The sequence below is a fragment of the Alligator mississippiensis genome, chromosome 2 (genome assembly GCF_030867095.1).
Source record: "Alligator mississippiensis isolate rAllMis1 chromosome 2, rAllMis1, whole genome shotgun sequence".
Lineage (NCBI taxonomy): Eukaryota > Metazoa > Chordata > Crocodylia > Alligatoridae > Alligator > Alligator mississippiensis.
The window spans coordinates 192391203-192417961 of NC_081825.1; the positions used below are offsets into that span (position 1 = coordinate 192391203).

Here is a 26759-nt window from a genome sequence, read left to right on the forward strand (position 1 = left end):
CTGCCCGCGCCCGGGGGCGGGGGAGGAGGCGGAGGCGGCCCCCGGCCTGCCTGCAGCGGGACCGCCTCCAGCCCTGTCCCCCCTCCGGAAAACCTTGTTGCTTTTTGGAGCCCAAAGACGCCCCCTTGAAGGGGCTGCGCTACTCCCCTGCTTTGTGCCTTCTCATCAAACACGAGGGTTGGCAGGGACCTCAAGAAGGCCTCTAGTCCAACCCCCCTGCTCCAAGCAGGACCATCCCCAACTGCATCATCCCAGCCAAGGCTTCAATTTGCCCGGTCCAAGGATGGAGATTTCACAGCCATTGGCAATATGCACCCCCTGAGCGTGGCAGTGCACCCCCTGCAAAAAGGTGCCGCTGAGACTGCCGGCGGTGTCTGCAGGCCACCATGGATGCTGCCAGCGGCATCTGTGGGTGGTCACCGACCACTGGTCGGCCCTTGCCACCCCATGGCTGCCTGTGGGAGCTCCCCACTTACGGCCACCACACTCCTGCCACCGACAGCACCACCGCCACCTGCGGGACTTCACCGTGTCCCCAGCCTCCAGAGGCATGAGGCATTCATGTTCACAGCCGCTCTGGGTAACCTGTTTCAGTGCTTTGCTAGTCCCAAAGGAAGAGCCTGGACCACTAGTCTGAGCACTCCTAGAGGCCCTCTGGCTATTATTGTGCCTTGGGCTGGTGAACCATGCAATAAATGTAGACAGGCCACATGCACAACATACTTATGACATGATAAAAACAACTGTCCCAGCTCTAAAAAGAGCCAGCCAGCTGCAAAGTGAGGGCTTGACAAGGTGTAGCACCTCTAGAGCTGGTTTCTACCTGGCTTCCCTGTGCAAAGTCCTGGTTTCTCTTCAGAGTTTACAGAAGTAGGGGGGAAAAAGGTCTGAGGCTAAGGGAAAAGGGAAAGATGACTATGAGGTGACTCTAGGCACATGGTTTCTGCAGCTGAACTTTTCTTTCAGCTTACTCCAATGCTTGTTTGTCTCACACTGGGAAATTCTCATCGGCAGGAAACGATGAAGGAGGCTGGCAGTTCTGACGGTGAACCCTGCTCTCGTCTCCCACACCCTATATGAGGGGATGAGGATACAAAATTTTGCCCTTTTCAATAACTAAATACAACTACCAGCCACAGCTGTTGGGCGTTTTAAGGCATCAGTTACCACAAGCTTCAAGGGAATTGCTTGCTTATGCTGAGCAGCCAGCAAGCAGTGCCAGTGGCTAATGGAAGCATTTGCCATACCTGGCATCAGTATAAAAGGGGACCACTGAGATAGGTTTTGGAGCTGCAAATCAGTCATTGAATAGAATTGAATTCTCTTTTGCTCATGTGAAAAGGACCAACACTGAGAGTACAGGCTCCTGGGCTAACTGATATGGTTGATTTCTACAACCTCTGACAACCCTTCTCTTTTCTTATAAACTCACACTCTGGTTGCCACTCTGAAGAAATCCTTCTTGTGCCTGCTTTCCCCTCACTTCTACCTGTTACTTCTTTCTTCCCCTCTAGTTCTCTCCGTTTGTTCTTCCATCTCTACCATTCCTCCTCCTTCCCCCCCTCAAACCTCCCTTCTTTTCTATCCTTTCCCTCCCCCTTTTCCCATCGGCTGCCTCCTTCCTCTCCCTCATTCTTCTGGTTTGCATATCTTATAACACAAGCTTTAGAAGCTGCCAGTACCAGGTGAGAAACTATCTTGGATGAAAAGAGGTCTTTTCTGACTGCTTTGGGAAGTCTGTTAACAGTAAGTCATTAAAAAGATCTCTTTTCTCCCTTTGTAATTTGTCCCTGTGGATTGTGTTTCTCACTGTACAAGTGTTTCATTTCTACTGAAATGATGGAAAATAAATGATGTTTTCACCAAGAATTCTGTCCCTTTGTAAACTGTGGGGAGAGTGAAAGTGTGAGAGATGGATAGGAAAAAGTTTCTTCTCTTTAACTTCTTTGTTATTATATCCAAATAATCTTGAACAGATTTTTTTAAGGCAGCATGCATTGACTTTGGTCCAGAGCAGAACCTCAAATGTACCAAATACTTTCCCTGAGCCACCAGAAATGCTGCTTTTAAATCTATTGAAAATAACAGCAGCTGTGAAAGCATTACAATCCAGTTTATACCTACAAAATAAATAGTATAATTTTTTTTTTTGTAATCACCTATACTGTAAAAGGGTTTTTTTTTTCACCTGAAGATACTTGTTAGCATAAAACAATGGCTGGCAACCTTTTCAGGCTGTAGGCCAGAATGACCCAGCTCAGGGCAGAGGCAGGTGCAAAAGTGGGTGCTAGGACCCAGCTGCTGTTGCTGTATCTCCCCATTGAGGCATGGTAGAAGAGCCTGCTGCCAAAGCCCCATATCTGTGGCCCAGATCCAGTGGCTCCATGGGCTTAATTCAGCCACAGGTCATCGGTTGCCAACCCTTCACCTAAAAGAATTGCACTTTTTAATATTTTTTTTCTCAAAGTTCAGCAAGCTACTGACAACCTCTAGAACTGGTTTAAAGTCCATATAGGTGTGTTTTGGAATATGTTATACTTATGCTATCAGGAATGAATTTGTGACTAAAACTAACAGGGAAAAATGCTGCATCATATCAGTCATATGTGAAATAACAGAACCTTCAGGACCATCACAAAGATTACTGGATTGGAAACATGCTGTTTTGGAGAGAGGTGGGTAGACTTGTGTGATCTGTATATGGACTTCGTGCTTATGCACAGAGAAACATGAAAACTATCATACTACAACAGACTAGTTGTCCAGTAAGTCTATTGTCCTGTCTCTGATGTGTTCTTCATCAGATGGCCCAGGGAAAGTCTAAAATCTCCATAGGTACCTAATTCTGTAATGAAGGAAGGACATAATTTTTTACTTTACCTGGCCAAAGTATCCCCTGAAGTATGTTAACAATTTTTTTATTTAAAGTATATATACCTAATGCTGTTACTAAAGCTTGACTGTTATAGTATCCAAAGCAAGGAATTCTACAGAGTAGTTGTACTTTTTTTGTATAATGCATATTATATAGTTATACATTATATAAAGTTATACATTATGTAAAAAATATCCCCACCACTTTTATCCCTTTCCTTTAATTTTAAAGTGCATTTTTTGTTCATTATAGGACATGATAAAGCCAGTTGGTTCACTAAACTGAACCTCTCTCTACATTTGTTTTATGATATATATAAGGGAGCCAGGAATGATTATGCATGGATAGCTTGAAAGAAGATATGCATGTGCCCACTGATGCTGGGGGGTGGTACAAGAAGACAAGGGAATTATATTGTGGAGAAATCTCTACTTAGAGCAGATTTTAAGGATGACTTCTGGGAAGGTCTGAATGCATTTTATCTTTGTCTATACTTACATTTAAAACGTGTTCAGCTGCTTCCATTGTTGACACTTGATGTCAGCACCGGATAATATTTGCTGTAGTGCCCTCAAAGGCTTTCCTGTTTTATAGTTGAATCATAACATAGAGGGGATAGATTTATTGAGGATTAATCTTCCAATAACTTGGTGGGTGGCATCTTGGTACATTTAGTAAGTTGGAAACAAGGTAACATACCTCCCTATATAATAATATTGTCAAGTTTATAAACCGTTTTTGAGCTATGAATAATATATTAAAATTTAAATCAGAATATAATGGTGTAGGAAGCCACAGTGACTTTTCTCTATGTCTGCTGGTATGTAAAAAATAGAGAGAACTCCCTTGGAGCCTTTAAGTTCCACCTAGTCTGAAAGGGTCAAAGGAATCTCCTTCCCATGGTGTCTTAAGGCTCCAAGGATAAAAGTTGTCCCTAGACTAGTGGTTTTCAACCTTTTTAGACTTGAGAAAACCCCTTCATAGTTTCAAGGCACTGCTCAATAGACTCGGAAAATGCCATTTCTTCGTTTTCACTCATGTTTTGACTACAAAGAAATAACAGAGCAAGTCTTCTATTACAAAGAACTCAGAAAGACCACAACAGGTCAGAATGATCGATAAGCAGTTTGTTTTACACAGTAGATTATGTAGAGCTCGTCTATTAATTCATACATGAACTCTAGCTCATTCCTTGACAGCACCAACATCCTTTGTACTTAACTGAGGTAGGGTACCCATCAAAAATTAGTAAGTGATAATGTAACTAAGGATTGTATCATCATGCATATTCAAGTAAAGTAGCTTCAGTTAAACTTGCATAGCTATCCTTCACTTTGTCATTCTGTAAATTTTGAGTGTTAACGTTCAACCTAAACATTCATTTAACATAGTTAAATTTAACATAGTTTGCTTGTGTCATTTCCTTTCTAAAAAAGCAAAAGGGGAAAACAGAAATCTGAAGAAGAATAGAAAAAAGGAGTGAAAGGGGCCTCAAGAGGTCATCTGACCCCCTGCTTAAATCAGGATCATCTTTGTCTAAACAACCCGAGACAAATCTTTGTCTAAGCTGCCCTTAAAAACTCAGCAATAGAGATTCTACAACCTCTCTAGGTAATTTTTTCCAGCACTAAATCACTCCTACAGTTGGAAAAGTCTCCTTTATATCCAATCTAAATTTCCCTTGATGCAATTTAAGTCCCTTACTTCATCCCTGACAAGGGAAATAAGCAGAATGCAGCGTGGTCCACCTGCACACTCATGTACCACTACCGCTGTTGGCAAGAAGATGGTGTAGGAGTCCACTGTGTAACCTGTGAGAGCTCCCCCACATCAGGGGATCTTAGCCTTGTAAGTCTTGAGTCCTGAGATATTTGTTAGTTATATTAAAAGCCCAGCTCCTAGAGAGATGATTTTACACAAGAAACTTAGCTTTCATGCATGTGTTTGCTGTCCTCTTGGTATGTTGCTAATCCCAAGCATTCAAATCTCTTCAGTCAGCACCCTTTCTTCCCTACATTTACTACTAAGATTGGCCTATATTTGCATAAAACTAAAAAAAAAAAAAAAGGGGGGGGGGGGGACATTTTTATTTGGCTCCTAGTGTAGAAGTCTTTCTACTTTGTATATACAAACCTTAAATGGAAATTGAGATTGCCTGTAATCACCTGAGCATCTGGGTCTTTAAAAAAAATGGAGACTCTCAATCAAATTGTGAGCTGACAATACTCCTATGGATTGCAGAGAGATGCTTGGAAGGGTGATGTTGTAGCCATGATGGCCATAAGAACATAAGAACTGCCATTTATTGGGTCCAACCAATGGTCCCTCTAGCCCAGCATCCTGTCACGCGCAGGCAGAGAGAAGATGCTGAAAGGGAGAATGAACTAGGTACAACCAGGGGTTTTTTTGCACCATTCCTCTCTCACTTGCAGCCTCCAGCATTTAAAGGCTAGGAAGTTCTAATTCAGGGGCTATATCCTGAACTACCTTGCACACTAGCTACTTATACACCTATCTTCCAAAAAATTGTCCCATCCCTTTTTGAATCTGGCTAAACCATCAAGTTCTGCAACATCTGGAACCAATGTGGTCCACACTTCAATTATATGCTGTGTGAAATGAGGTCTACCCTTTAATTACATACTGTTAGTTTGCAGGGGTTTAGGTTGTAGCCGTGTTGGTCTAAGGATATAGGCAGACAAGGTTCCTTGGGTGAATTTGATATCTTTTATTAGACCAACCCAAATGGTTGGAGAATAGTTATTAAGCAAGCTTTCGGGTTCAAAAACCCTTCGTCAGGCTAAGGACGCTGCAGCAGTTGCTGCGTGCTCTTCCTGGATGGAATGAAAAGTAAACAAGCCAGGGGCTGGGCTGGGCTGGGGAGTCAGTTGCCAGGCAGATTGTAATGTATCAAAAATCCAATGTCTGTGTTTAGTCCCTGATCTCTAGTATCCAGCAGGTTGATGAAATGGAGCTCATAGGCTCGTCTCTGGGATGTGTTGTGTAAATTTCCCTTGAGGATCAGGACTGAGAGATTGGAGAGAGAGTGGCCCTCCTGTGAGAAATGTTAGTTTTACATTTACTGCCTTCTAGTTTAATTTTGTGACCCTTAGTTCATGTCTTATGAGAGAGAGTAAATAATAAATCCCTATCTACTTTCTCTTTGCCATTTAATATGTTGTAAACCCTCCTCCTCTCTCGTGTCTCTCTTTCAAAATTGAACAAGCCTGGCCTCTTTAGTTTCTCCTCATGTGGAAATCCTTTCATACCATTCATAATCCTTGCCCTTTTGTAAGGCAAAAAATTATAGTCCAGAAATGAGGCAAGAGGCAAAGATGTTTTAGGGTGATCTCTTTTTTTTTTATTGGCCGATATATGTAGTTTATCCTGAAATCTACCCAGTTGGTCCCATAAAAGGTATCACCCTGACAAATCCTTCCCTTTTGCATAAATGTTTTACACACACACACACACAACACACACACGTACATGTGTTTATGTGTAAAGTATGTGTTTATATATGTATATGTGTATTATATAGTATATTCAATATACATAATTTTAATTATGTGTATGTGTTCTATATTATATTAAATATAAGGCATATTAATATATATAATTATGTTATGTGTATATTTATGTCTATGTGCATATATGGATGTATATATATGTGCATGTGTATATGTTTGTGCAAGTGATTTTATTAAATATGAATCAGATTATATATAATTACATTATGTATGTGTTATACATGTACATGTGTATATATTTATGTGTGTGTATGTTTGTGTGATTTGTATATATATTAAATATAAATCATTACTTATGTTAATGATATATAATTACATTTCGTATATGTGTATATATTTATGTGTCTGTGTATGTTTGTGTGACTTGTATATATTAAATATAAATCATTACTTATGTTGATATATAATTACATTTCGTATATGTGTGTATATATTTATGTGTGTTTGTGTGATTTGTATATATTAAATATAAATCATTAATTATATAGTTACATTATGTGTACGTGTACATATGCATGTGTATATATATGTGTGCATGTACGTGTATATATGATTGCGTGCATGGGTTATTTATGTGTATCATATCAATCATATATACATGATATAAATAATATTAATATTGAATATAATGCAGATAAATAATACGCACACACACACAATATATATATTTGTGTGCATGTGTTATTGATATGCACCCTATTCAATATAAATTTAATTAACCATATATATCATGGGTATATATGTTTGTGTGAATGCTATTGATATATGAAATATAAATCACATTAATTATGTGTTGCGTGTATATGTGTGTGTGTCCATATGTGCGTGCTATTTATATATCTCATATGAAATATAAAGTCTATATATCACCTTTTATTATAAACCCCACCAATCATATTAAATCATGTTAGTGACAGCCTAATAAAACCCATCCATGACACGTGTTAGCGCCCCTCGAGGCGCACGCTGGACTCCGCGGCTGCTCCGGAGCTCGGCGGCCCGGACGAAGCCCCGCGGGGCCCGGCTCCCGCTGCCGGCCGCGCCGGGGCGGGCCAGGAGGGCGGAGAAAGGTGCCCGCTGGCGCCGCTCCCCCTGGCGGCGGCCGCCTCCCCCCGCGGCCCGGGAGCGGCAGGAGCCGGGAGCAGGGCGCGGGCAGGGCGGCAGTGGGCATGGAGCGCAAGGTGGCCCGGGAGTTCCGGCACAAGGTAAGGGCCGGGCCTGGCAGGGCGCTCCGTGGAGCACGGAGGAGCGCGGCTTCGCCTCGGTGCTGCCTGGTGAGGGGGAAGGCGCCTCCCGCCCCGCACCTGGCCCTGCCATGAACTGCCCGGCAAGTGAGCTGGGAGCCAGGCACTGACAAGCCCCCGGCATCCTCCTCCCAAAGAAGGGCAGGCGTTTAAACTGACCAGAACTTGTAAAGAGAAGACAAAAGAAGACTGGGGATGGGGGAAGCATCCCTTGGGGTGCGTAAGGGGGAAGAGCTGCCCTTAGTGAACAAAAGCCGCTTTGTTATGCGGGAAAAGGAAAGAGAAGCAGTCATAGCAGCCAGCTCTCAAAAGGGGAAGTGAAAAGCGAGGCCCAAAGTCCATGGCTCGGCCGTTTGCAGGAGAGCGGCATGAAAGGGCAATGTTCAAAAGGGATTCGGATCCGCCTTGACATTTGTGTGGGCAATGGTGCGTGCAGCCATCGGCAGCAGACGCTCTTGAGAAAGCTAGCCGGGCACTTGGGGCAACAGGTCACTTTGTCCCGGACCCAAGCAAAGCCTCAGCGAAGGCCATTTGTTACTTGGTGTGCAGCCACTTTTGAAAAATAAAGGCTAGCATCTAGTAAGCAAGTTCAGCCTGAAGCCTCTGCCGAAAAAGACTCTTTCTCAAGTTTCCAGTTGAGATTTTTCTTTTTCCTCAACCTTCCTTCAAGATCTTCTCTACTAGGCAACTTGGTGTTTTTTTTACCCGGCTTCTGATGAGAACATAACTGGATGTATCTGTATATTTTTATTGTTAAGCATAAACATGTCCTAAAAGCTTTTAGAAGCAATATCTTAAAATGAGGTAGAGGGACCAAGAAGAAACCTTTATGGAGAAGCAACTCCAACAACATAAATGAAGACTGGATACATTTTGCAATTGAAATTTACGGCTGACTATGGTTGTCCAATAAAAATTTCCACGTCACTAACTGGCGTGTACTTATCACAGGGTTGGGTTAGGTTAGGTAGAGCCTGAGCTTCTGAGTCAATAATTACCATCTTGGGTCTTTTACCCTATTCTCTTTCATGTTATGTATCATTTATAAATAATCTTGGGCATGAAAGTAAAAGCAATGCATGTGCAAGTAAATATTACCTTTTATTAGGAATTCAGGATCTAGCCCTTTGCTTAAATCAGCCTACAACACCAACATATTAGTCTGTTCGTTAGTTCAGAATTTTATATATTTACTCTTTTGAGGTACTGTAATAAAAATATCCAGCCATAGCCTCTGACTTTCTTATCCGTTTTATGCAATTTATATTTGATTTTTGTAATTTTATTATTTTCTCCCTTTCTGCCAGGCAGAATTTATAACAGTTTACTTGCATTTCCCTCTATGTTCCTAGGAAACCAAAAGGTCCATACAGTATCTTGAAAGCTGGTGTATCTGGGCTGTTGCTTTAATTATATACCATTTCAGTTACAAATGTTATATTACGCAGTTCAGATACTGTTCCCATGTTTTTGTTCTATTGAAGAAACAAATGTATGCCAGATGCTAAATTACTCTAGATGGTTGTGTTTTGGGGTTTAATCATTATTATTACCGGAAATTAAAAAGAATTTTGCAATGAAATTAACTGTCTTATTTAAACATCCTCAGGCAAATAATTTACTTAGTAGTATTCTACAATTCAGAGTTACACAACCACTATAAAGATGTCCTTAAATGAATGTGTGCCATTTCTGTATCAGTTGAGTTTATTTTGAATCTATATAAATAGTGTTTTATTTTCTAATGAAAATATCTACATTTATTTTTCATGTCATTCTCTGTAACTGGTGTAAGGTGATATGTCTCTTGAGACGCACAATACTGTGACTCTTGACCCTTTGGGTAAGAGCCCACATAATCTTGTAGTTCTAAATGACTTGGGTTAAGTAACCAGGCTATATATTATTTGTACAAAGTCTCCTTAAAATTTATTTATTTTCCAATCTAGGTATTTTTTCATAGTGTAAAATTGAGGAGATGTTGTAACGGCTTGTTCATCTCTGGTTTGTTTGTATCCTCCTAGGCTTAAAAGTATAGTTAATGAAGTTAAGGAAAGAACAAATTTTGCATTTATGATGTGTGTTCATACTTACATGTAGTATCCTTTGTCTCCACATCTGTTTATTCATAATGCATTTGGATATTAAACCTATATTGACTGCAGAGATAGAAACAGGAACTATTAGATTGAACTAAACCAGTGGTCAGGTATTCTGTTTCTGATAATAGCCAGTACCAGAATCTTTTAAGGAAGGGGAAAGAAACTGCAACTGTAGTATAACTTGTCAAAAACCTGTCCATAACAGCACCTAACACTTTCCAGAGGCTAGCTCACATCCTGAAATAGGAGTAGTTTATATTCTTTTTATATTTTTGTCTCCCATGTAACTCTGGATGTTCTCTGTAGTCAGATAAATGTCTCCTTAATTAAAATCTTCCAAACTTTTGTCTCTAGTGTCTTGTGGTAGAGTAGTGATTCTCAACTAGAGTGTCGTAGCAGCCTGGGGTGCCTTGAGATCCTTTCAAGGGTGCCCCAAGGTACCACTCAATGTTAGTACTATTAGGCGTACAAATATGATTCACAAAATAAAACCAGAGTTTTTAAATAGGAATTCATAATGTTAAAAACATTCTGACCTGTTGTGGTCTTTCTTAGCTCTTTGCAGCAGATGACTTGCTTCATTATTTCTCTGTAGTCAAAAAACAAGTGAAAACTAGAAGTTGGAATTGTCAGAGGGGTGCCTTGAGTCTAAAAAGGTTGAGAGGCGATGTGGTAGAGAATTCCTCAAATTAACTATGCAATGTGAAAATAGTATTTCCTTTTATCAGCTTGAAATCTTCTCTTCAAGTTCATGGAATGTTACCCGGGCCTCAAATTATGAGGAAGTAAAAATAGGAGCACCCCACTCATATTTTGCTGGCCATTATTTTCTACATCTCTATCCTAAATCTCTCTAAATCAAGCTGACAGTTCTAATCTGTCCAGTCTCTCTTCATGTGGAAGTTTTTCCATGCCTCAAATTTCATCATCTGAATACCCTCTCTATTGTTAATACCCTTTTGAGGTAGGGTAACCATAACTGAACACAGCATTGTAGGTGAAATAATGTCTTTGCCTTGAACAATAACATTAAAATTTTAATATGGCTACAACTTGTTCCTTATGCATCTTAATATTGTTTCTCTGCTGAACTTTTTTATTGCAGTCGGGCTCAGTATTTAACTGAGCTAGTTTTTATGTTGATAAATGCTCTAAACCAGTGGCTCTCAACCTTTTTAGAGTCAAAGACACCCATCCTTTGACGCGAGGCACCTTTCAATAACTTCTGTGAATTGAGCAGTGGCACCCCATTTCTAGAACCAATTGATTTATTATTGTGCTTGCCTCCTTGCAGAGGGGCTAGGCAGTAGGGGTTGGGGGACAGCCAGGCAGGAAGAGCCTGAGCCTGCCCCTATTAGCTTATCTAATCATACTTGGAGCCTGAGCCTTCCTGTATCTGCTTATCTCCTCACATTTCCTGGGGCACCCTTCAAAGGATCTCAAGTCACCCTGGCTGAGAATCACTGTCATAAACCAATGATGTGTGATATTCCTTTGTCTCAATGGTGTCTCCTTTGGCATTTAAAAGCAACCCATGATTTACCATGTGTGCCCAGCCTCCACCCCCCCGCAGGTAAGTCTGTGGGGAGGGAACGGGGGGGGACGGGGGGCACAGATCTAGGCAGAGGGAGAAAAAATTATTTGGGGGAAAGCCTCCCCAGCAGGTAAGTCTGTGAGGGAAGGAGCTATTGTGGGGGGAGGAGGGGGAGGCAGGGCAGATCTCTCCTTACTTTTTCCTTCACTGCTTACGACTTTCTCCTTCACCATTCATCCCTCACCCCAGCTGTGCAGGGCCTGTCCCTACTTCAGCCCCCTTCCCTCTCTCACTGCTGCTGCAGCTGCCAGTGCTGCCTAGCATTTGGGGGGACCACGTGCCCCCCCCCATATGTGCAGGCTGGGCTTTGCACCCCATGCCCAGCTTCAGCTGGCCCAGGAGCAGCCCAACGCCACGTGCATCCAGCCACTGGAATGAGCCTCGTCCCTTACCCGCCCAGCAGTGGGACTTGCATGGTGTTGGGCTGCTCACGGGCGGGCTGTAGCTGGGCTCGGGGAGCAAAGCCCAGCCCACAACCGCAGCTGCCTCCACCTCACACAGATTGGGGGACACATGGCCCCCAGAGCCTCCACTGGGTGCACACAGTGGCAGGAACCACCCTGCACCCCTGGATGAGTCACCCAGGCTCAATACTCCCACCACCCGCCTGGTTGGCGGGGGCCCCACTCAACTTACCCTTGTGTCTGCCTCTGCAGCACTGTCCCTGACTGTGGGAGTCTTGATCTGGCCCCCACCCCTTCCAGCCCCCATAGACTGACCTGCTGGGCTAGGGGTTGGGCACGCGTGTGCATGCATATGCACTCAGTCACCAGCCCCAGCCTTGGATTAGTTCCAAGAGGCTCTGAGATCTACCAGTCAATCGAGGTCCACTGGTTGGCAACCACTGAGTTAGACCCATCTGGGTCATGTGGTAAAGTGGGCTTGCTTGGAAAAAGGAAATTTTAATACAGCTAAATATAAGAAAGGTAAAACAAGGAACCAAGAATGTAAATCACATTTCCAAACTTAATCTTTAGTATAATCCTTAATACAGGGTAATATTTTACAAAGCACTGACTCAGAAAAGGAATTAGAGGTTAGAATACATAAACAATTGAATGTGTTTGTGCAGTGTCCAAGAGAGTGCATGTGATCTTTGGTTGCATCTGCAAGAGACTGTCTAATAGAACTAGGAGGTGTCAGTGCCAGCATGTACAAGGTGATATATCAAGAAGCGTGGTAAATGAGTCTGCCCTGAGCTAAGAGCAGCTGTGGCCAACTGCATAGTAGTAGCAGTCTGTCTAGTTTAAAGCCAGCTAGGCCTCCTTGTACTGTGCTGAAGATGGTTCTGTAAGCATGCCCATAGTGACATTGTGGCTGGAATACTCTTTCTAAAGTCCCTGCCATATATTACTTATATTATGCAATTAATTGGTTAATCATGCAATTAGTTTAGACCAGACACATGTACAAAGTAATTATCATGCAATTAACTGTTGAGTCATGCAATAAGTTTAGACTGGCCACACATGCAAAGTAGTTATCACGCCATCAAAATGTCCATCCAGCTATTAAAAGATCCACCCAGCTGCAAAGTTAGTGCTTGAAAATGTGTAGCAAGTTTATAGCTGGTTTCTATCCAATATTAATTTGAACATGTGGTAGGGCGCTAAACACTGCTCATACTTGAAAACAATATTGACATTTTGGGTTAAAAAACTGGATCTGAGGTTTAGAAAATCTGCTTTACAGTGAGAGTTTAAAGGAGGTTTGCTGGTTTAGTTTCTCAAGAGAAAATGAGGAGGTAACATGATCAATCTGTAAGTTCTTATACAAGAAAGATATTTTGACAATAAAAGGTACTTTAATTTAGCAGATGAAGGCAAGGCATAACAAAATCCATTGCATGAAAATTTGTGCTTCACACTGTCTAAAGACGGACATTGGATTTCTCCTGGGGCAAAGCCTTTTATCCTGGGATCCACTGTCATGCATTAAGTACGTGCAAAGTATCCAAATTAACGCTTCGGGCTGAGGCAATAGTAGCTAATTCTAGTTAACTGGTATTCAAGCTGCAATTGTAAAGACCATTTTTCCCTCCTTCCCCCAATATACATGCACCAATTTTTAATGCGAGTCAAACCTGGGACAATCAGCTCAGGATTAAACACAATGTCTGTTTTTAGCTTTTCAGACTACAAGCAAGAAACAGGTGTTTAGCAGTGGGAGTAAATAACCTATTAATTTGTATGATAGTTTATTCATCATGGGAACTGCTTTCAATCAAGATTGGCTGTGTTTCTGAAAGAGGTGCTATAACTTGGCCAGGTTGATTGTAGCAGCAGAGTTTTGACTTGTTTGACAAACCAAAAAGGATGAAGTTGCAGTAGTTAGGCCATACAATTATTAGGGCCTGGATAAGAGGTTTAGCAGTGTGCACAGAGGGGACAGGATGGATGTTGTGGAAGAAGAAACAGCAAGATTTATACTATGTACACTTCCCACCGCTGAAAATTGTGAGGAACAGCGGGCATGCCATTCCAAGGCCTTAAATAGGCCTATGGCTGCTAGACTCCCAAGCCACACAGCAGATTGAGAAAAAATGTGCCATTTTTTCAGGGTCACACAGGAGGGAGCAGGTTGAGTTCTGGCTCTTAAGTCTCCTGAAGGATGTGTCGGTGTGTTTTGAATACCTTTCAGAAGAGGGCTTACATTATAATATGACAGTTGCTGACTGTAAGTTCCTACACAAGGGGAATATTTGACAATCGAAGGTTCTTTAACGTTGCAGATGAAGGCATGACAAAATCCAGTGTGTGAAAGCTGGTGTTAGATGCTTTCAGGCTACAAACAGAGTATATTTGTTTCCTAACACCTGACCTGCAAGTGGCAGTTGGGTCCTCTGGGCCAGGACAGATATTGTGTAACACTAGTAAAACCAGTCTGGTTGTATGAGTGTAGTCCAATGGTAAATTTGGCACCATCTGTATTATCTTGAGTTTCCATTATGTATAATTAAGCTGAATCAAAAAGTTTATGAGTACAAGCATATGGTTTTATTTTTATGCACGCTTTGTCTCTGAAATTCATAGTTGCAGAGTGCTTATTAGTATGGTTTAATCAAGCAGTATTACCCGGTGCATAATTAAAACTTAGAAATTATATACTATAAAAAAAAAAAAAAGAAATACTATAAAAGTATCTTCTTGGAGGGAGTCATAGGAAAGTACACATAAAAGGAGAGCAAGAAGTAGCATACAATATGGTGTGAAACATTTAATAAATTTAGGATGTGACATCAGTGTTGTGAACCTAAAATAAAAATTGTTTAAATATACAAATTTGTCATTGAACTTTGTTACAGTAATTTTAGCCTGTAGATTAGACATAAATTGTTTGCCTAAACATTAAATTTATCTAAAAGCAAAACTGGTGGGATGTTTTAAAAGTCTATAGGTTTTATGGGTTTTGAAGATAGACTCTGGCTTATGGTGTATCTAAACTCTGTACTTTTAAATTTTATTTTAGTGCAGCTAGCAAAATGAAAGCCTTGTAATCTGATGCTAGTTTAAGTGAATGCCCTATTGCAGAAGGAGGAAAGAATGAATAGCAAGCAGCAAGCTCTGTCAGAATACTAAAGCTAGGAGGAGGAATCTAGTCCAGCATGGGAGTTCACGTAACTGTGTAAGAGATGCTGAAATCAGTAGTCTAAAGCCACTAATCAAAAAGTATAATTGTCTTGTGACGTTTTTGGTTGGGAAAGCATGTGCTATATTAATGAATGGCCGAAAAGGTTTCTGAAAATATTTATTCAGCAGTACAGTCATTATCAGGTAAGATAAGAATGTGATGTTATAGTATATTTTTGGAAAATTCGTATTAAAAAATATGTGATAGCAGGAATTTGACTTGGTGGTCAGTATTGTAGCATTAATAAGTTTCAAATGCAAAGATCCTATTTAGGTATGAAAAGAGTTTTTCCCATGGAATACTGTCCTTTGCTCAGGAATTTGGGACTATGCTCTGACTATTTGGTAACAGACTTAAAATGATACAATTGTATTTTCAGGTTGACTTCCTCATTGACAATGAAGCAGAGAAGGATTATCTTTACGATGTACTGCGGATGTACCACCAGTAAGTTCTAACTTCCTACTTTTCAAAGCTGCCATAGCACTACTGCATCGTTTATTTAAAGATGAAACAGTCAAAAATGTAATTAAACAGTAAATCTAAGGATAGTCGATAGAAAATTAGCTGAAGTACTAGTTTTCAGTTTTATTTAACAAAGCCCTTTAGGTTTATGATTTAACACACAAATAAATGGATGTTTAAGTTTGAGCATAGCATTAGGATTAGTTTGTCTTTGGAGACTTACAAAGTATTAAATTAATGAAAACTTCATGGATCTATAAAGTGAAAAAAATCATGTACATAATAGGCCCTTCACTAGAAAAAAAACTGTAGTATGCTTGGAGATGGTAATGATTTTACTGGCATTGTTTAACTAGTCATCTTGCTTGTTATGTTTGATTCCTCATTATTACAGATTTCTCCACTTTAGGAAAGGTACTGTATTTACTCAAATCTACGATGTTCCCCTCCCCCCCCCCCATCAACAAGGAGGGGGCAGTGAGGGGAAGAGCCTTGTCTAAGATTCAAGTACTGGCCTGGGGCAAGCCACTGCTCAGGTCCCAGCACTGGGCATGGAGATGAAGCCAGAGCAGAGCTGCCACCTGCCTTGAACCCAGATGGCTTGTGTGGACGGGGTGCACAGCAGGATGTCCAGGGGGTGGGGGATGTACGGGAGACCCACAGTGTGAAGCTTGGTGGGGAGTGTAGGGAAGACCACCCAGCCTGCCCCTCCCCGCTACTTACCTCTGGCTCGGCTGGGCCTGGGGGCTGCCACCACTGCTTCTGCCTAGTGGGCTGGGCTAGGGCCAAGGCCAGGGCTACCACTGCTCACTGCCTACAAACTGGAGCCAGAACTGGACCAAGAGCTGCGCAGAAGGTAAGTGGTGGGGGCAGGGGAGTAGATGGGAGGGGGGGGGGAGGACAGGTTGCACAGAGACAGGCACAGAAACAGGGGGAGGAAGGGAAATGGGGACAGATGGTAGATGACCAGGGACAGGCACTGGGGGGCAAGGGGTAGGGTAGGTAGGCAGTGGGGGGCAAATGGAGGGGGCAAGCACAGGTACAAGCACAGGCATGGTCCCTACCAGCACTGTTTTTCCCCACTGTAGCAGATAGGGGTGGAGAAATTGAATACAGCCTTCCAGTAATTAGACTTCATATGTGGAATATCATAAGTTTATTTATAATAATCATTTTATTTTATAATTATTTTATTATAATAAACATAATTTTCCATTTATGGAATCTAATTATTGGGAGTCATCTTAAATTCAAAGTTGTCTTGGATTTGGGTAAATATTGTATTTTAAACTGTCACAGTAGAAAGGCACTTAATGCATTTGAATGGAAATCTGCCTTGCACATTCCAGCATTTTATGACATTATGGCAAAAATATCAGTGGTGAGATGTTAGGCCAGGTACCAGTTCCATGTGTTTTGATGTTAATCAATGGTGAGACTTTGGATTTATACTGGTGAAGTGGTGGACAGAATCTGAGCTACTGTTTCTTAAGGAAGATGAGAATATTTTTTCCACTCTTCATAGACAGGTGACTCTAGACATTGTTTCTGTTCATATCTTAATTAATAGCATCTTAGTGAAGTGAAATGGAGACCCTTCCATGTGGTCTTTGTACTGAGATATAGTTTTGTATACACTCAGCTGCATATCTGATAGGATTTCACTCAGGCCTAATTGCTTCTCCGTTCATAAAGCTTTGCCTGTTACTTGTGAAATCGGGAGGAATCAGTGGTTGTTAATTATTTAAAACTTTCCTACAGTCACAAAATTAACAGATACCTCAAACATTAACTTTTCCCTCAAGTTCAGAAGTTGTTCTGCATTTTAAATAAATTATCAGACATTGCTACTGAGGTTTACTGACTGATCATAATAAAAAAGAGTGAATTTTTTAGGGGAAAAAACCCATGTCATAGCCAGAAGTTAAAATCCGTTAAATCGTAAATACCATTTTCAAGTTGGTTTGAATATTTGGGGATCTGACCTCATTTTGAGGTGTATTTAATTTCTGTTAATGTTAACTGGCTACAAGTAAAGACAAGTAAAATGCCAGGAAACCTAAATGCTATGATGACAAGCACCTTACAAGGAACAGGCAAATACTATGGTATAAATTCTTCTGCCCATTGCACTAAAGTAATTTCTTTTACACTAACGGAATCAATCTAGATTTAGACTCATAAGTCAAAAAACACAATGTGGCCCCATAAATATATCCCAGAGTTGATAAAAGCAGTATCAAGAACTGTTAGGCATGAAAATCACCAGTGTCCATTCACACTGGTTTCAGTTTCATTATAATTTTGTTTTATATGGTTTATCATCTTTTAAAATTTCACTTTGCAGCATAAGTTGAAATGAGCCAGAAAATTCAAACAAAATCTAGCTCTAACTTGGAGCAGCATGTGTCTTTTTGGATCAAAACTATAAATCTGTCCTCTGAATCCAGGAAAATGAAGACATTTACTCAAAACCTGGCCCAGATTTACTCAGAAGTTTTTCAAATGTGGGAAGAATTTCAGGCAGTTACCAAAACCCAGTAGACAGGTTAGACATAGAGATGATAACTACTGTACCTCACTTGTCTCTGGTCTACATTAAAAATGTTTTTATCAAGTCACATATGCAATAGAACTGGTTTCTATACTAGTGTTTATAAGTTACAAACAAAACATCATTTTAGTGAGTGTATTGTTCACCCAGTCCTGTGCTTTTGATGTATTTTTTAGATCCATGGATCTTCCAGTGCTGGTGGGAGACCTAAAGCTTGTGATAAATGAACCAAGTAGATTGCCTCTTTTTGATGCCATCCGTCCTCTTATCCCATTAAAACACCAGGTGGAATATGATCAGTTTACACCAAAACGGTCAAGGTAAGGAAGTTTAGAATATAACAGATCATTTCTTGTGAACACAGACCAAGAATTGCTTATTGATATGTAATTGATTCAGTTGTTTGGAGGAATATAAATATTTATATTCAATATAAAACTGGGATCAATATTTTAGTTATCAGTATTTTATTTGCCAAGAACTGCAGTTTTGGTTTGACTGAAATTATTCATCACATTTTACAAAATAGTTGTAAAGGGGGAAAACAATAGAAGAAGTGTTTAATTTTTTTATTGTAGAATAACAATTTTATTTTCAGTTTTGAATTCTAAATAGCAAAAGACAGTAAAATAAATACGAGGCCACAATGCTTCGTTCCTATAAAACAAAATATTTCAGTCAGCTAGCAAACTGAAAAAGCAAGTCAGTCACACAGGTCTAGTCATATGTGTGCCATTGCAAACAACTAACATTGCCCTAGATATTCTTTTAGGGAATAAACTCTAAGGAATGGACACACAGGAAACTTACTGTGGAGTAAATGGGCTATTTTTCAGTAAAAATGAAGTAGACACATCACACAGCATTAATACAGAGCCTACTGTATAGTAGCGTCTCATAGCAGAAACTGAGTCACAATGCTTCTGCACAGTCTCGGGCTGCTGCGCAGTCAGCGTCACAAAAAAGCCATTTGTCAGTGCTACTGTGCAGTAACGGGTTACTGCACAGTCATTTAGTACTTACTTATACAAGTACTAAATGACTGTGCAGTAACGACTATTCAGTCAGCATCTCTTGTACATGCTACCAGTAGCTCTTTCTTCTCTGGAGTAAAGTTACCACCAAAAAAATTCTAGCAAGTGACTCCTAGATATGGTTATTAAGTTGTACATTTTGTGTATTCTCTCCTTTCAGCAGTTTCATCTGGAGTTAACCCTTTCCTCCATGCAAATTGGTTCTCTATTTAGTGCTAAAATGTTGTAATAACATCTATGGAAGGAAACTAGCTTTGGAAAGTTAGTCATGTGTACACTTCTTACGATGGGGTAAAATTACTGCAGAAAAAAATTGGATTAAGTTACTCCATAACAACTGGTTTGTTTGGCCACACTATCTAAGTGTAGCTTTAGTAGTTTTTTCTTTCTCAAATCCAAGTATGATGAGTGAAAAATACTTAAACAATAAAAATGAAAATTCACTTGTCACAACTTATTATTCAATTCAATGCTATGAAAAATTCCACTTTTGCAGAAAGCTGAAGGAAGTGAGACTGGATCGTTTGCATCCTGAAGGGCTTGGAATAAGTGTGCGAGGAGGACTGGAATTTACCTGTGGACTCTTTATCTCTCAGTTAGTTAAAGGTGGACAAGCAGACAACGTTGGACTTCAGGTGAGAAAACAAATTCTTGGACGTGCCACTGTAGAAAGGCCTCTTATCATGGTTTTAGGAAAAAATCTAATGAGAAATGTTCTTTAATCTCCTTAAGCAGATATCACTTAATTACTTGTGCCCTGTAAGTCTTCCTTTTAATCAAGCACAGGAAAGTTGGCAAATCAAGCAGTGCTTTTAAAACTTTTTCCACCATTTAAGGTGACAAACAAAAAATAATTTTTTTGTGTTTGCCATATGCCTGTTCTGAAGACTGGCATAAAAGGACTACTTGAAGCACTAGTATTCACTTTATGCCAAACAACATGAAATATAAAGTGTGTACAAAAGAAGATCTTCTCCAACGAGAATGAAGAGGAGCTTTGCGAGTGGCTAAAGCCTGATATATGTAGGTCATAGCATACAGAGGATAATAAAAATGTAAATTCCACCTATTGTATTTACTTGATTCCAAGATGAGGGTTTTTCCTCATTTTAACATGGGGGGGAAAAGAGCCTCATCTTGGAATTGAGTATGAAGGGGCGGGGGGGGGGGGGGGGGGGGGGGGGACAGGCAGCTTCTGCAGCTCTGTCTGTGCCCCCAGCCTTGGATCAAGGCTGGACCTGGAGCAGCTGCCTATCCCTCCTCTCCTGCCCCCCCCCCCCCCCCCGCACCCCCTGCTCTCACCCCATGTCCCATGCTGTTTCTGCCCCACTGCAGTCTCGGGGGGGGGGGCTGAATGCACCCCTCCTCACTTATCTTTGCACTGGCAGACTCCATCCCTGCTCCAGCCTGGGGCTAAGAGCTTGGCCCCTGTTCAGACCCATAGCAGTGGTGCCAGCTCCATGCTTCCACTGCAGAGCTGGGCTGGGGCTGTGCTCTGTGTCCCAGGCTAGAACAGGGGCAGAGCCTGCCAGTGCTGAAACAAAGGTAAGAGGTGAAGGCGGGGGTTGTAAGAGAGGGAAGGCAGAGGTGGGGGTGGAGACAGGGGAACAAGGGAGGGGTCCGAGGCTGTGGGCAGGCAGAAACAACATGGGATAGAGGAGGAGGGGAAGGAAGGAGGGCGGGGGAATGGGGTTCAGGGACCCTAGGTTTCAGGGAGGCAGAGGCTGTAGTGGGACAAACACAAGGAGGAAGTAAATGGGGGGACAGGTGGTAGGGGGCAAGTGGCCTCCCCCCCCCCCTCGCTTACCCATACCCCCACCTCCTCACCCTGTTTGCCCTGTCGCCTGCCCTACTACATGCTTCCCCACCACTTTACCCACCAATTACTGCCTCTCCTCCCACCTGTCCCCCCTCACCTCCTCATTTACCACTACTTTCCATGCTGCAGTGGCAGTGGGGATGAATTTAAGATGATCCTTCAATAATTAGATTATGTGGAAATTATAACACATTTGTAAATTTACTACGTATCAAATTTTCCATCAGATTATTGGAAGGTTATCTTGGATTTGGGTAAATACCATAATAAGGAAATAATTTTTAAGTATAATTCTATTTTATGGTAGATTGCATGGAGTATTTGTGCCGAAAAGTAACAACCACAATGGTATTGGAAAGAGGTGCCATTGGACTGTACTGGAAACAACTAATGGGAATGAACAGAAATTAATTAATGGCAATTGTGTTAAACTGCCCTGAAAGGACATTCTATATAATCCATGGGCATAACAATTAGTTTCTGCTCCATAGGTAGCAGTGGTCAGCAGCAATGACTGAGCCTGTGGTGGGAGATGTCACTATTTTTGCACCTCTCCCTGTTAAACAGCACGCAGGGCTGGTGCCCTGTTTCCCCTCCCCTACGTAAGCTACTGCCTTCAGCCATGGTGCTGCTAATCATTTTTCTGTTTTGCACTTTGTTTCAAATAATAAGTTAGTCAGTTTAGTGAAGTTCTTCAGTCAGCTGGAATCTTAAGCTTGGAAGTTGTTCTTGGAACATCCAGGACCGTTAAGGTGACAGCACACTTGCATGGTGACAATGCTGGTGGGAAGGACCAAGATGACATCACCTGATATTTGCTTGCCATGGCATTCTATGCCGATTAAATTAGGATAAAGGAAGCTGACTGGAACTCTGAGCAGTTGTGCTAGTCGTACCATAGTTCAAAACTTTATTTGTGTTTCCCAGCCAAAGGCAAAATATGAACAAAGAAGGAAAATCCCAGAGGTTTTTATGGTGAATTTGTTAGACTTGGTTATATGTATTAATGAACAGATGGTGCTTTTGGCTAATCTGTCTGGCTCGCGTTTGTTGGTATGTGGTGTTAAGGATCAGCTCGAGGTGCCTTCATAATAGGCGGTACTAGACACTTTATAAAACCAAGTGAATACAGAGAGTTGACAGGCAACCCATTGTTCTAAATTGCTGTCTCATGGTAAAGCCAACTGCTTCTGAAATTTCACCCATCTGCATTATTTTACTAAATCTCTACGCATTTTCTAACCTGAAAATGCTGTCTGAGAAAGGTATAATGATCTTTTATCATAACATCAGTTTTTGACCCTGCTTTTTTTTATTCTAATTCATTTTGCATGATGATTATTCCTTGAAATGGTCTCTGTATTACTTAAGATGCTTGATTAATCAGGGCATTTCATGGAAGCATTTGTAGTCTTGATCTTTTTCCTTCAATTTTTCAATTTTTTTTGAATGGAGAGCATTTAGTCCTTTCATGCATTAATGTATTTCATCCCTCTCTTGTACTGCTTTCTCAGATAGTCATATCTATGGGGATTCTGTTGAGTACAAAGGATTTGAGATTAGCATGAATAAAGAATATACAAAGCTGGAAATTTGAAACACATTTTATACGATTATGCATCTTGATCACTGCGCAAATTCTTTTTCTTGAAATGTAAAAGCAAATGAAAGATATTATCTCATTCCATGCCCTTCGAGTCTTTTTTAGTCTCTTACTTTATTAGCCCTAATAAAGTCGCTTTGCACCTTTAAACAAGCTCTGTCACTCTTTTGCATTCACTTTACATTCACTTTTTACTCTAAGGCCCAAATCCTGTTTTGACTAAGTCATTTAAGTATGACTTATCAGGTCTAAATATGGATATGTGAGAGGCACTTTGTTTCTCGTAAACTTACTATTTTAGATTCTGTTTCCACTTGTGCAGCTAGTCTTGCCCTTCCAGGCATGCTCAAAAGAAATGGACTACTGCCACTTAAGTTTTGTGGCAGTGCTATTCCATCTGGGAAGGTATTTAAGTCTGTAAATTCCCAGGAATTTGGTCAAAGGAACACAAAGGTGAGGAACCCCCATTATTTAGCCCAGTAGTCTAGCCAGTAGTTAACCTTTTCAGGTTGCAGGCCAGAATGATCCAGCTCAGGTTAGAAGTGGGAGGATGGTAGGACCTGGCTGCTGCCATTTCTTCCCACCGTAGCATGCCACAGCTGAAGCTCCCCTGCTGCCAAATGCCATTGAGGCCCCATATCTGTGGGCTGGATCAAATGACACACAGGCTTTAGGTTACTAACACCTACTTAGGTTAGAGGTCTAAAGAGTAGGAAACCCACATTTTAACCTCTTCCCCCATCAATGGGCTTTGAATCCATGTCTGCCACTTCCCAGCAAAGTGCATTAATCACCAGGCAGTTGGCTAAGCAATCCAAAAGTGCTGCTCATCAGCCCTTCTGTTAAAGCTGACCCACAGGGTAGACAAGAGGGGAAGTTACATATAGCCTGAAGGAGACCAAGTTGGATGGCCTTTTATAGTTAGTGGAAGAAAGAGCATGCTGCAAGCAACTGTCTGAGAAACGTTTTCTAGGTCCCTGTTCTTGGATGTGGCAAGTTCTACTGAAAGAAGCCATTCAGTTTATTGCCTTTTCATCCCTTCAACATTCTTGGGCTGGCTATCCCTGAAGTAGCTGCTTGTAACCATATGGAGCTATAGGGGTAGATGGAGAACAGAAGGGCTTCAGTAACACTTACTCCGTTTCTGCCAGGTGTCTCAGGAATGATGCACATTTGACATGGTTTTAATGTATTTATAAATATAGCTGGCAACTGAGCACTGCATATGATAGGAAGAATAATCACTATTGTTTATATACTACTACAAATCTGTGCTGTACTACTGGAAAAAAAATAACTTCAGGCTTTGAAAGAAATATCAGGGCACAATTTTTTTATAACAGTTTCTAATTAACTAAAGATCACAAGAGGAGGAGAGAAAGATTTGAATATGTGATGGATATATACCAGTGTAAATAAGAACTGGACAGATGACATAACCCTCCATATCGGTATAATTTGCATAAATCTTCTGTAGCAATGCTATAGGAAATATCAAGAGTTACACAACACTAGTACAAGTCTTGTGTGTCCACAGTTATCCCAGGGTAGACATAAACCAAAGACATCAAAATCATCTGGTCTGAGGGGCATGAGGCCAGTCTGCAGACAAAGTTGAGCCTCCCACGTGCTGAATCCAGTTTGCAGGGCCACACCGGTACAGGGGCCACATACAGCATGTACCCTGGACTGGCCTGTGCATAGTATTTGCAGCATGTGCGCCAGCTGCAGCCTTGCATGCCATATGTAGTGAATGTTGGCCCTGGCCTTGTGCGTGACAGTTCTTGGGGCTGGTCTGGAGCTTGTGCTACACACAGCGTGCAGCAGTGGTATGGGATGTGCACTGCATGTGGCACTTGCTTTGAACCAGCCCTGTGACTGGATCTGGGATGTGGGGCTGGTCTCTGGACCTTAGCCAGAATGTCCCTGGATCCAGCTTTCAGGGCCAGTCCAATGCAGGTGCTGCATGCAGCTCATGCCCCAGACTGGCTCTGTGCCATGTACAGCTAACATCAAATAGGCTCCATGCACTGTATGCAGTGATTAGGGCCAGAGCCAGCAAATGCTACATGTAGAGGCAGCACTGCAGGCTGGATGATACTGCTCTGCTTGCTGGATCTTTGACCCCCTTGTTGTAGACAAACAAGCTTTTATCCATTATCTAGTAGCAAGGTATTATAATAGCACCAACTGCCAGCAGCTATCCTTGGGTAGCTGCTCATCTGTCCATACCAGGCACCAGTGTAATTTTTCATCAGCCCATGACACTGATGTGATTTACAACAGTTTAAATGTGTTAGATGTCCAGGCCCTCAGTGATTGGGGAGCATGTCCAGAGAAAAAGGAAACCAAATAGCAGTAAATCATGTTTGATTTTCCTCTCCTATAGCATGTGAGTCAAGTGCTCAAGGGAACACACAGCAGAGACTCATGTATTCAGAGGTTTGGGACAGAAAGGAAAGGGAGGTGCATTAAAAAGCAAAACAAGGCAGCCTGATTATCCTCCTCCCAAACCCAGCATTAGTGATAGTCATACAAAACAAAAAACAGGGAAGAGCATCTATCACATTACAAGCAGCTAGCTCACACTGGCTTCCCCAATATTATTTGTCAGTGTAAACATCTCTGAACAGGAGTGAAGGTGACCAATGTGATTACAAATGGGAAACTAAATGAATTCTCAGACAATTTCAAAATCATCATCACTGGTTACTAATTTTCATTTGAAATTCTTCTTTAATGGGCAGTAGCTATTCAGTTAAAACAAGAGTTTCCTGGAGAAATATATGATTGAATGGAAAATTTCAGAGTTTTAATGTAAACCCTCATGACTCTGGTTTTCAGCAGCCTATAGATATACTGATATCTATTGAAAACTGATAATTTTAGAGCTGCAGATTAAACATTTTGGTTGCCGACAACCATTGTTGTCATTATTTTTTAAATGAAAAGCTGAGGAAAATATAAAAACAAAGCCAGTTTTCTTACTATTTCCCTCCGAATCAAAGAACATTTTTTTTTCTGTCAGTGGTCTGTACCAGTACGTGGTTCCTCTCATAAAAAAGGGAGAGAATCCAGGGTCTTGCCATTTCTCAGGATGCTGCCACATCATTCTACTCAATAACAATAGCAAATCTTCCATGTCTCAGGAATGATGCAGATTTGACATGGTTTTACTGTATTATAAATATAGCTGGCAACTGAGCTCTGCATAAGATAGATAAAAATAATCACTATTGTTTATATACTGCTATAAACCTGTGCTGTCCTACTGAAAAAAATAATAATTTTGGGCTTTGAAAGAAATATCAGGGCACAATTTTTATAACAGTTTCTAATTAACCCAAGTAGGTGTGAACTCTGGTTGAATATACAATTGCTGTAATATAAGTTTGTATAATTGTTATAGTCTCTGTACATAAGTGCTCTTAAGTTAGGCTGAATATGAGAAAATCTTTCACACTAAAATTAACTTTTATTTCCTGCTGTTCTTCTATTTTGCTTGACCTACCAATATCTGGCCTTTACTGCTTCAGACTTAAGGCTGGCCTATGTTGATGTTTGTGCTGACTCCCCTCTGCCTTTTCACTGTCCGTTAGCCAGGGAAATTTCATTGGGGTGGTACACAGAAAACATTAGGGTTGTTCCTGCATTTCCTTCCAGGCCTGAAGATCAGTAAAGGAGAGCCATAAAGGGTTAGAAGTGAAGACCCCAGTATTTCAGCATGCTGGGGGTGGTACCAGATGTAACTATTAAAAAGAAAAAGTTATAACCCTAAACTGATATTATTTTAATGGCACAAAATTATGTAGGGACCAGAGCTAGCTCACCAGAGGCTCTGGAGTTTGTTGTCACAGAGTTAAGATTTTTCACTGTGACATTGCACGGTAGCTTAATCCACTCTCTGAAAACATGGGCTTCCCATGACACTAGGCCATTGCCATGTGTGGCTCAGTGCAGTACTATGCCTGAGGAGTTTCTATATCAGTCTTTCTTATTTTTCCCCAAGGCTCAGCATTTGACCCTTTGGAAAATAACTTATTTCACAAGAAAATTTCTGTTTACTTTTTTACTAATTACTCATGAGATGCTCAAATTTGAACATGCCAACTGAGGTTAAAATTCCATATTCATAGTTAAATAGCTGCACATATCCTAATAGTTACACATCCTAACCTACTAAAATATCTATGGGAAGCTGGGCTAAGTTGGAGAAAAAACCTTTAAAAGCTCCTACTGCTGAGGCTTTCTAGGGTTATTTTAGTTCACTGACTTTCCCCCACCATCTGCCTAGAATAACCAGGGGTTT

At 41.1% G+C, this 26759-nt stretch overlaps 1 protein-coding gene across 10 annotated transcripts in view; it reads left to right on the forward strand.

The window, feature by feature from the left end:
- Positions 1 to 7423: 7423 nt before the first annotated feature.
- The window catches only part of USH1C (USH1 protein network component harmonin), a 93582-nt gene continuing 74246 nt past the window's right edge, over positions 7424 to 26759 (forward strand). The window contains exons 1-4 of one of the 10 annotated variants that reach the window (XM_059722616.1): positions 7424 to 7610; positions 15355 to 15422; positions 18171 to 18314; positions 19525 to 19663. In XM_059722616.1, the coding sequence (XP_059578599.1) occupies positions 7575 to 7610; positions 15355 to 15422; positions 18171 to 18314; positions 19525 to 19663 (387 nt within the window). In that variant the 5' untranslated portion in view covers positions 7424 to 7574. The remainder of the gene's footprint in view (positions 7611 to 15354; positions 15423 to 18170; positions 18315 to 19524; positions 19664 to 26759) is intronic. The other 9 variants (XM_059722617.1, XM_059722615.1, XM_059722618.1 and 6 more) reach the window with 9 other exon arrangements.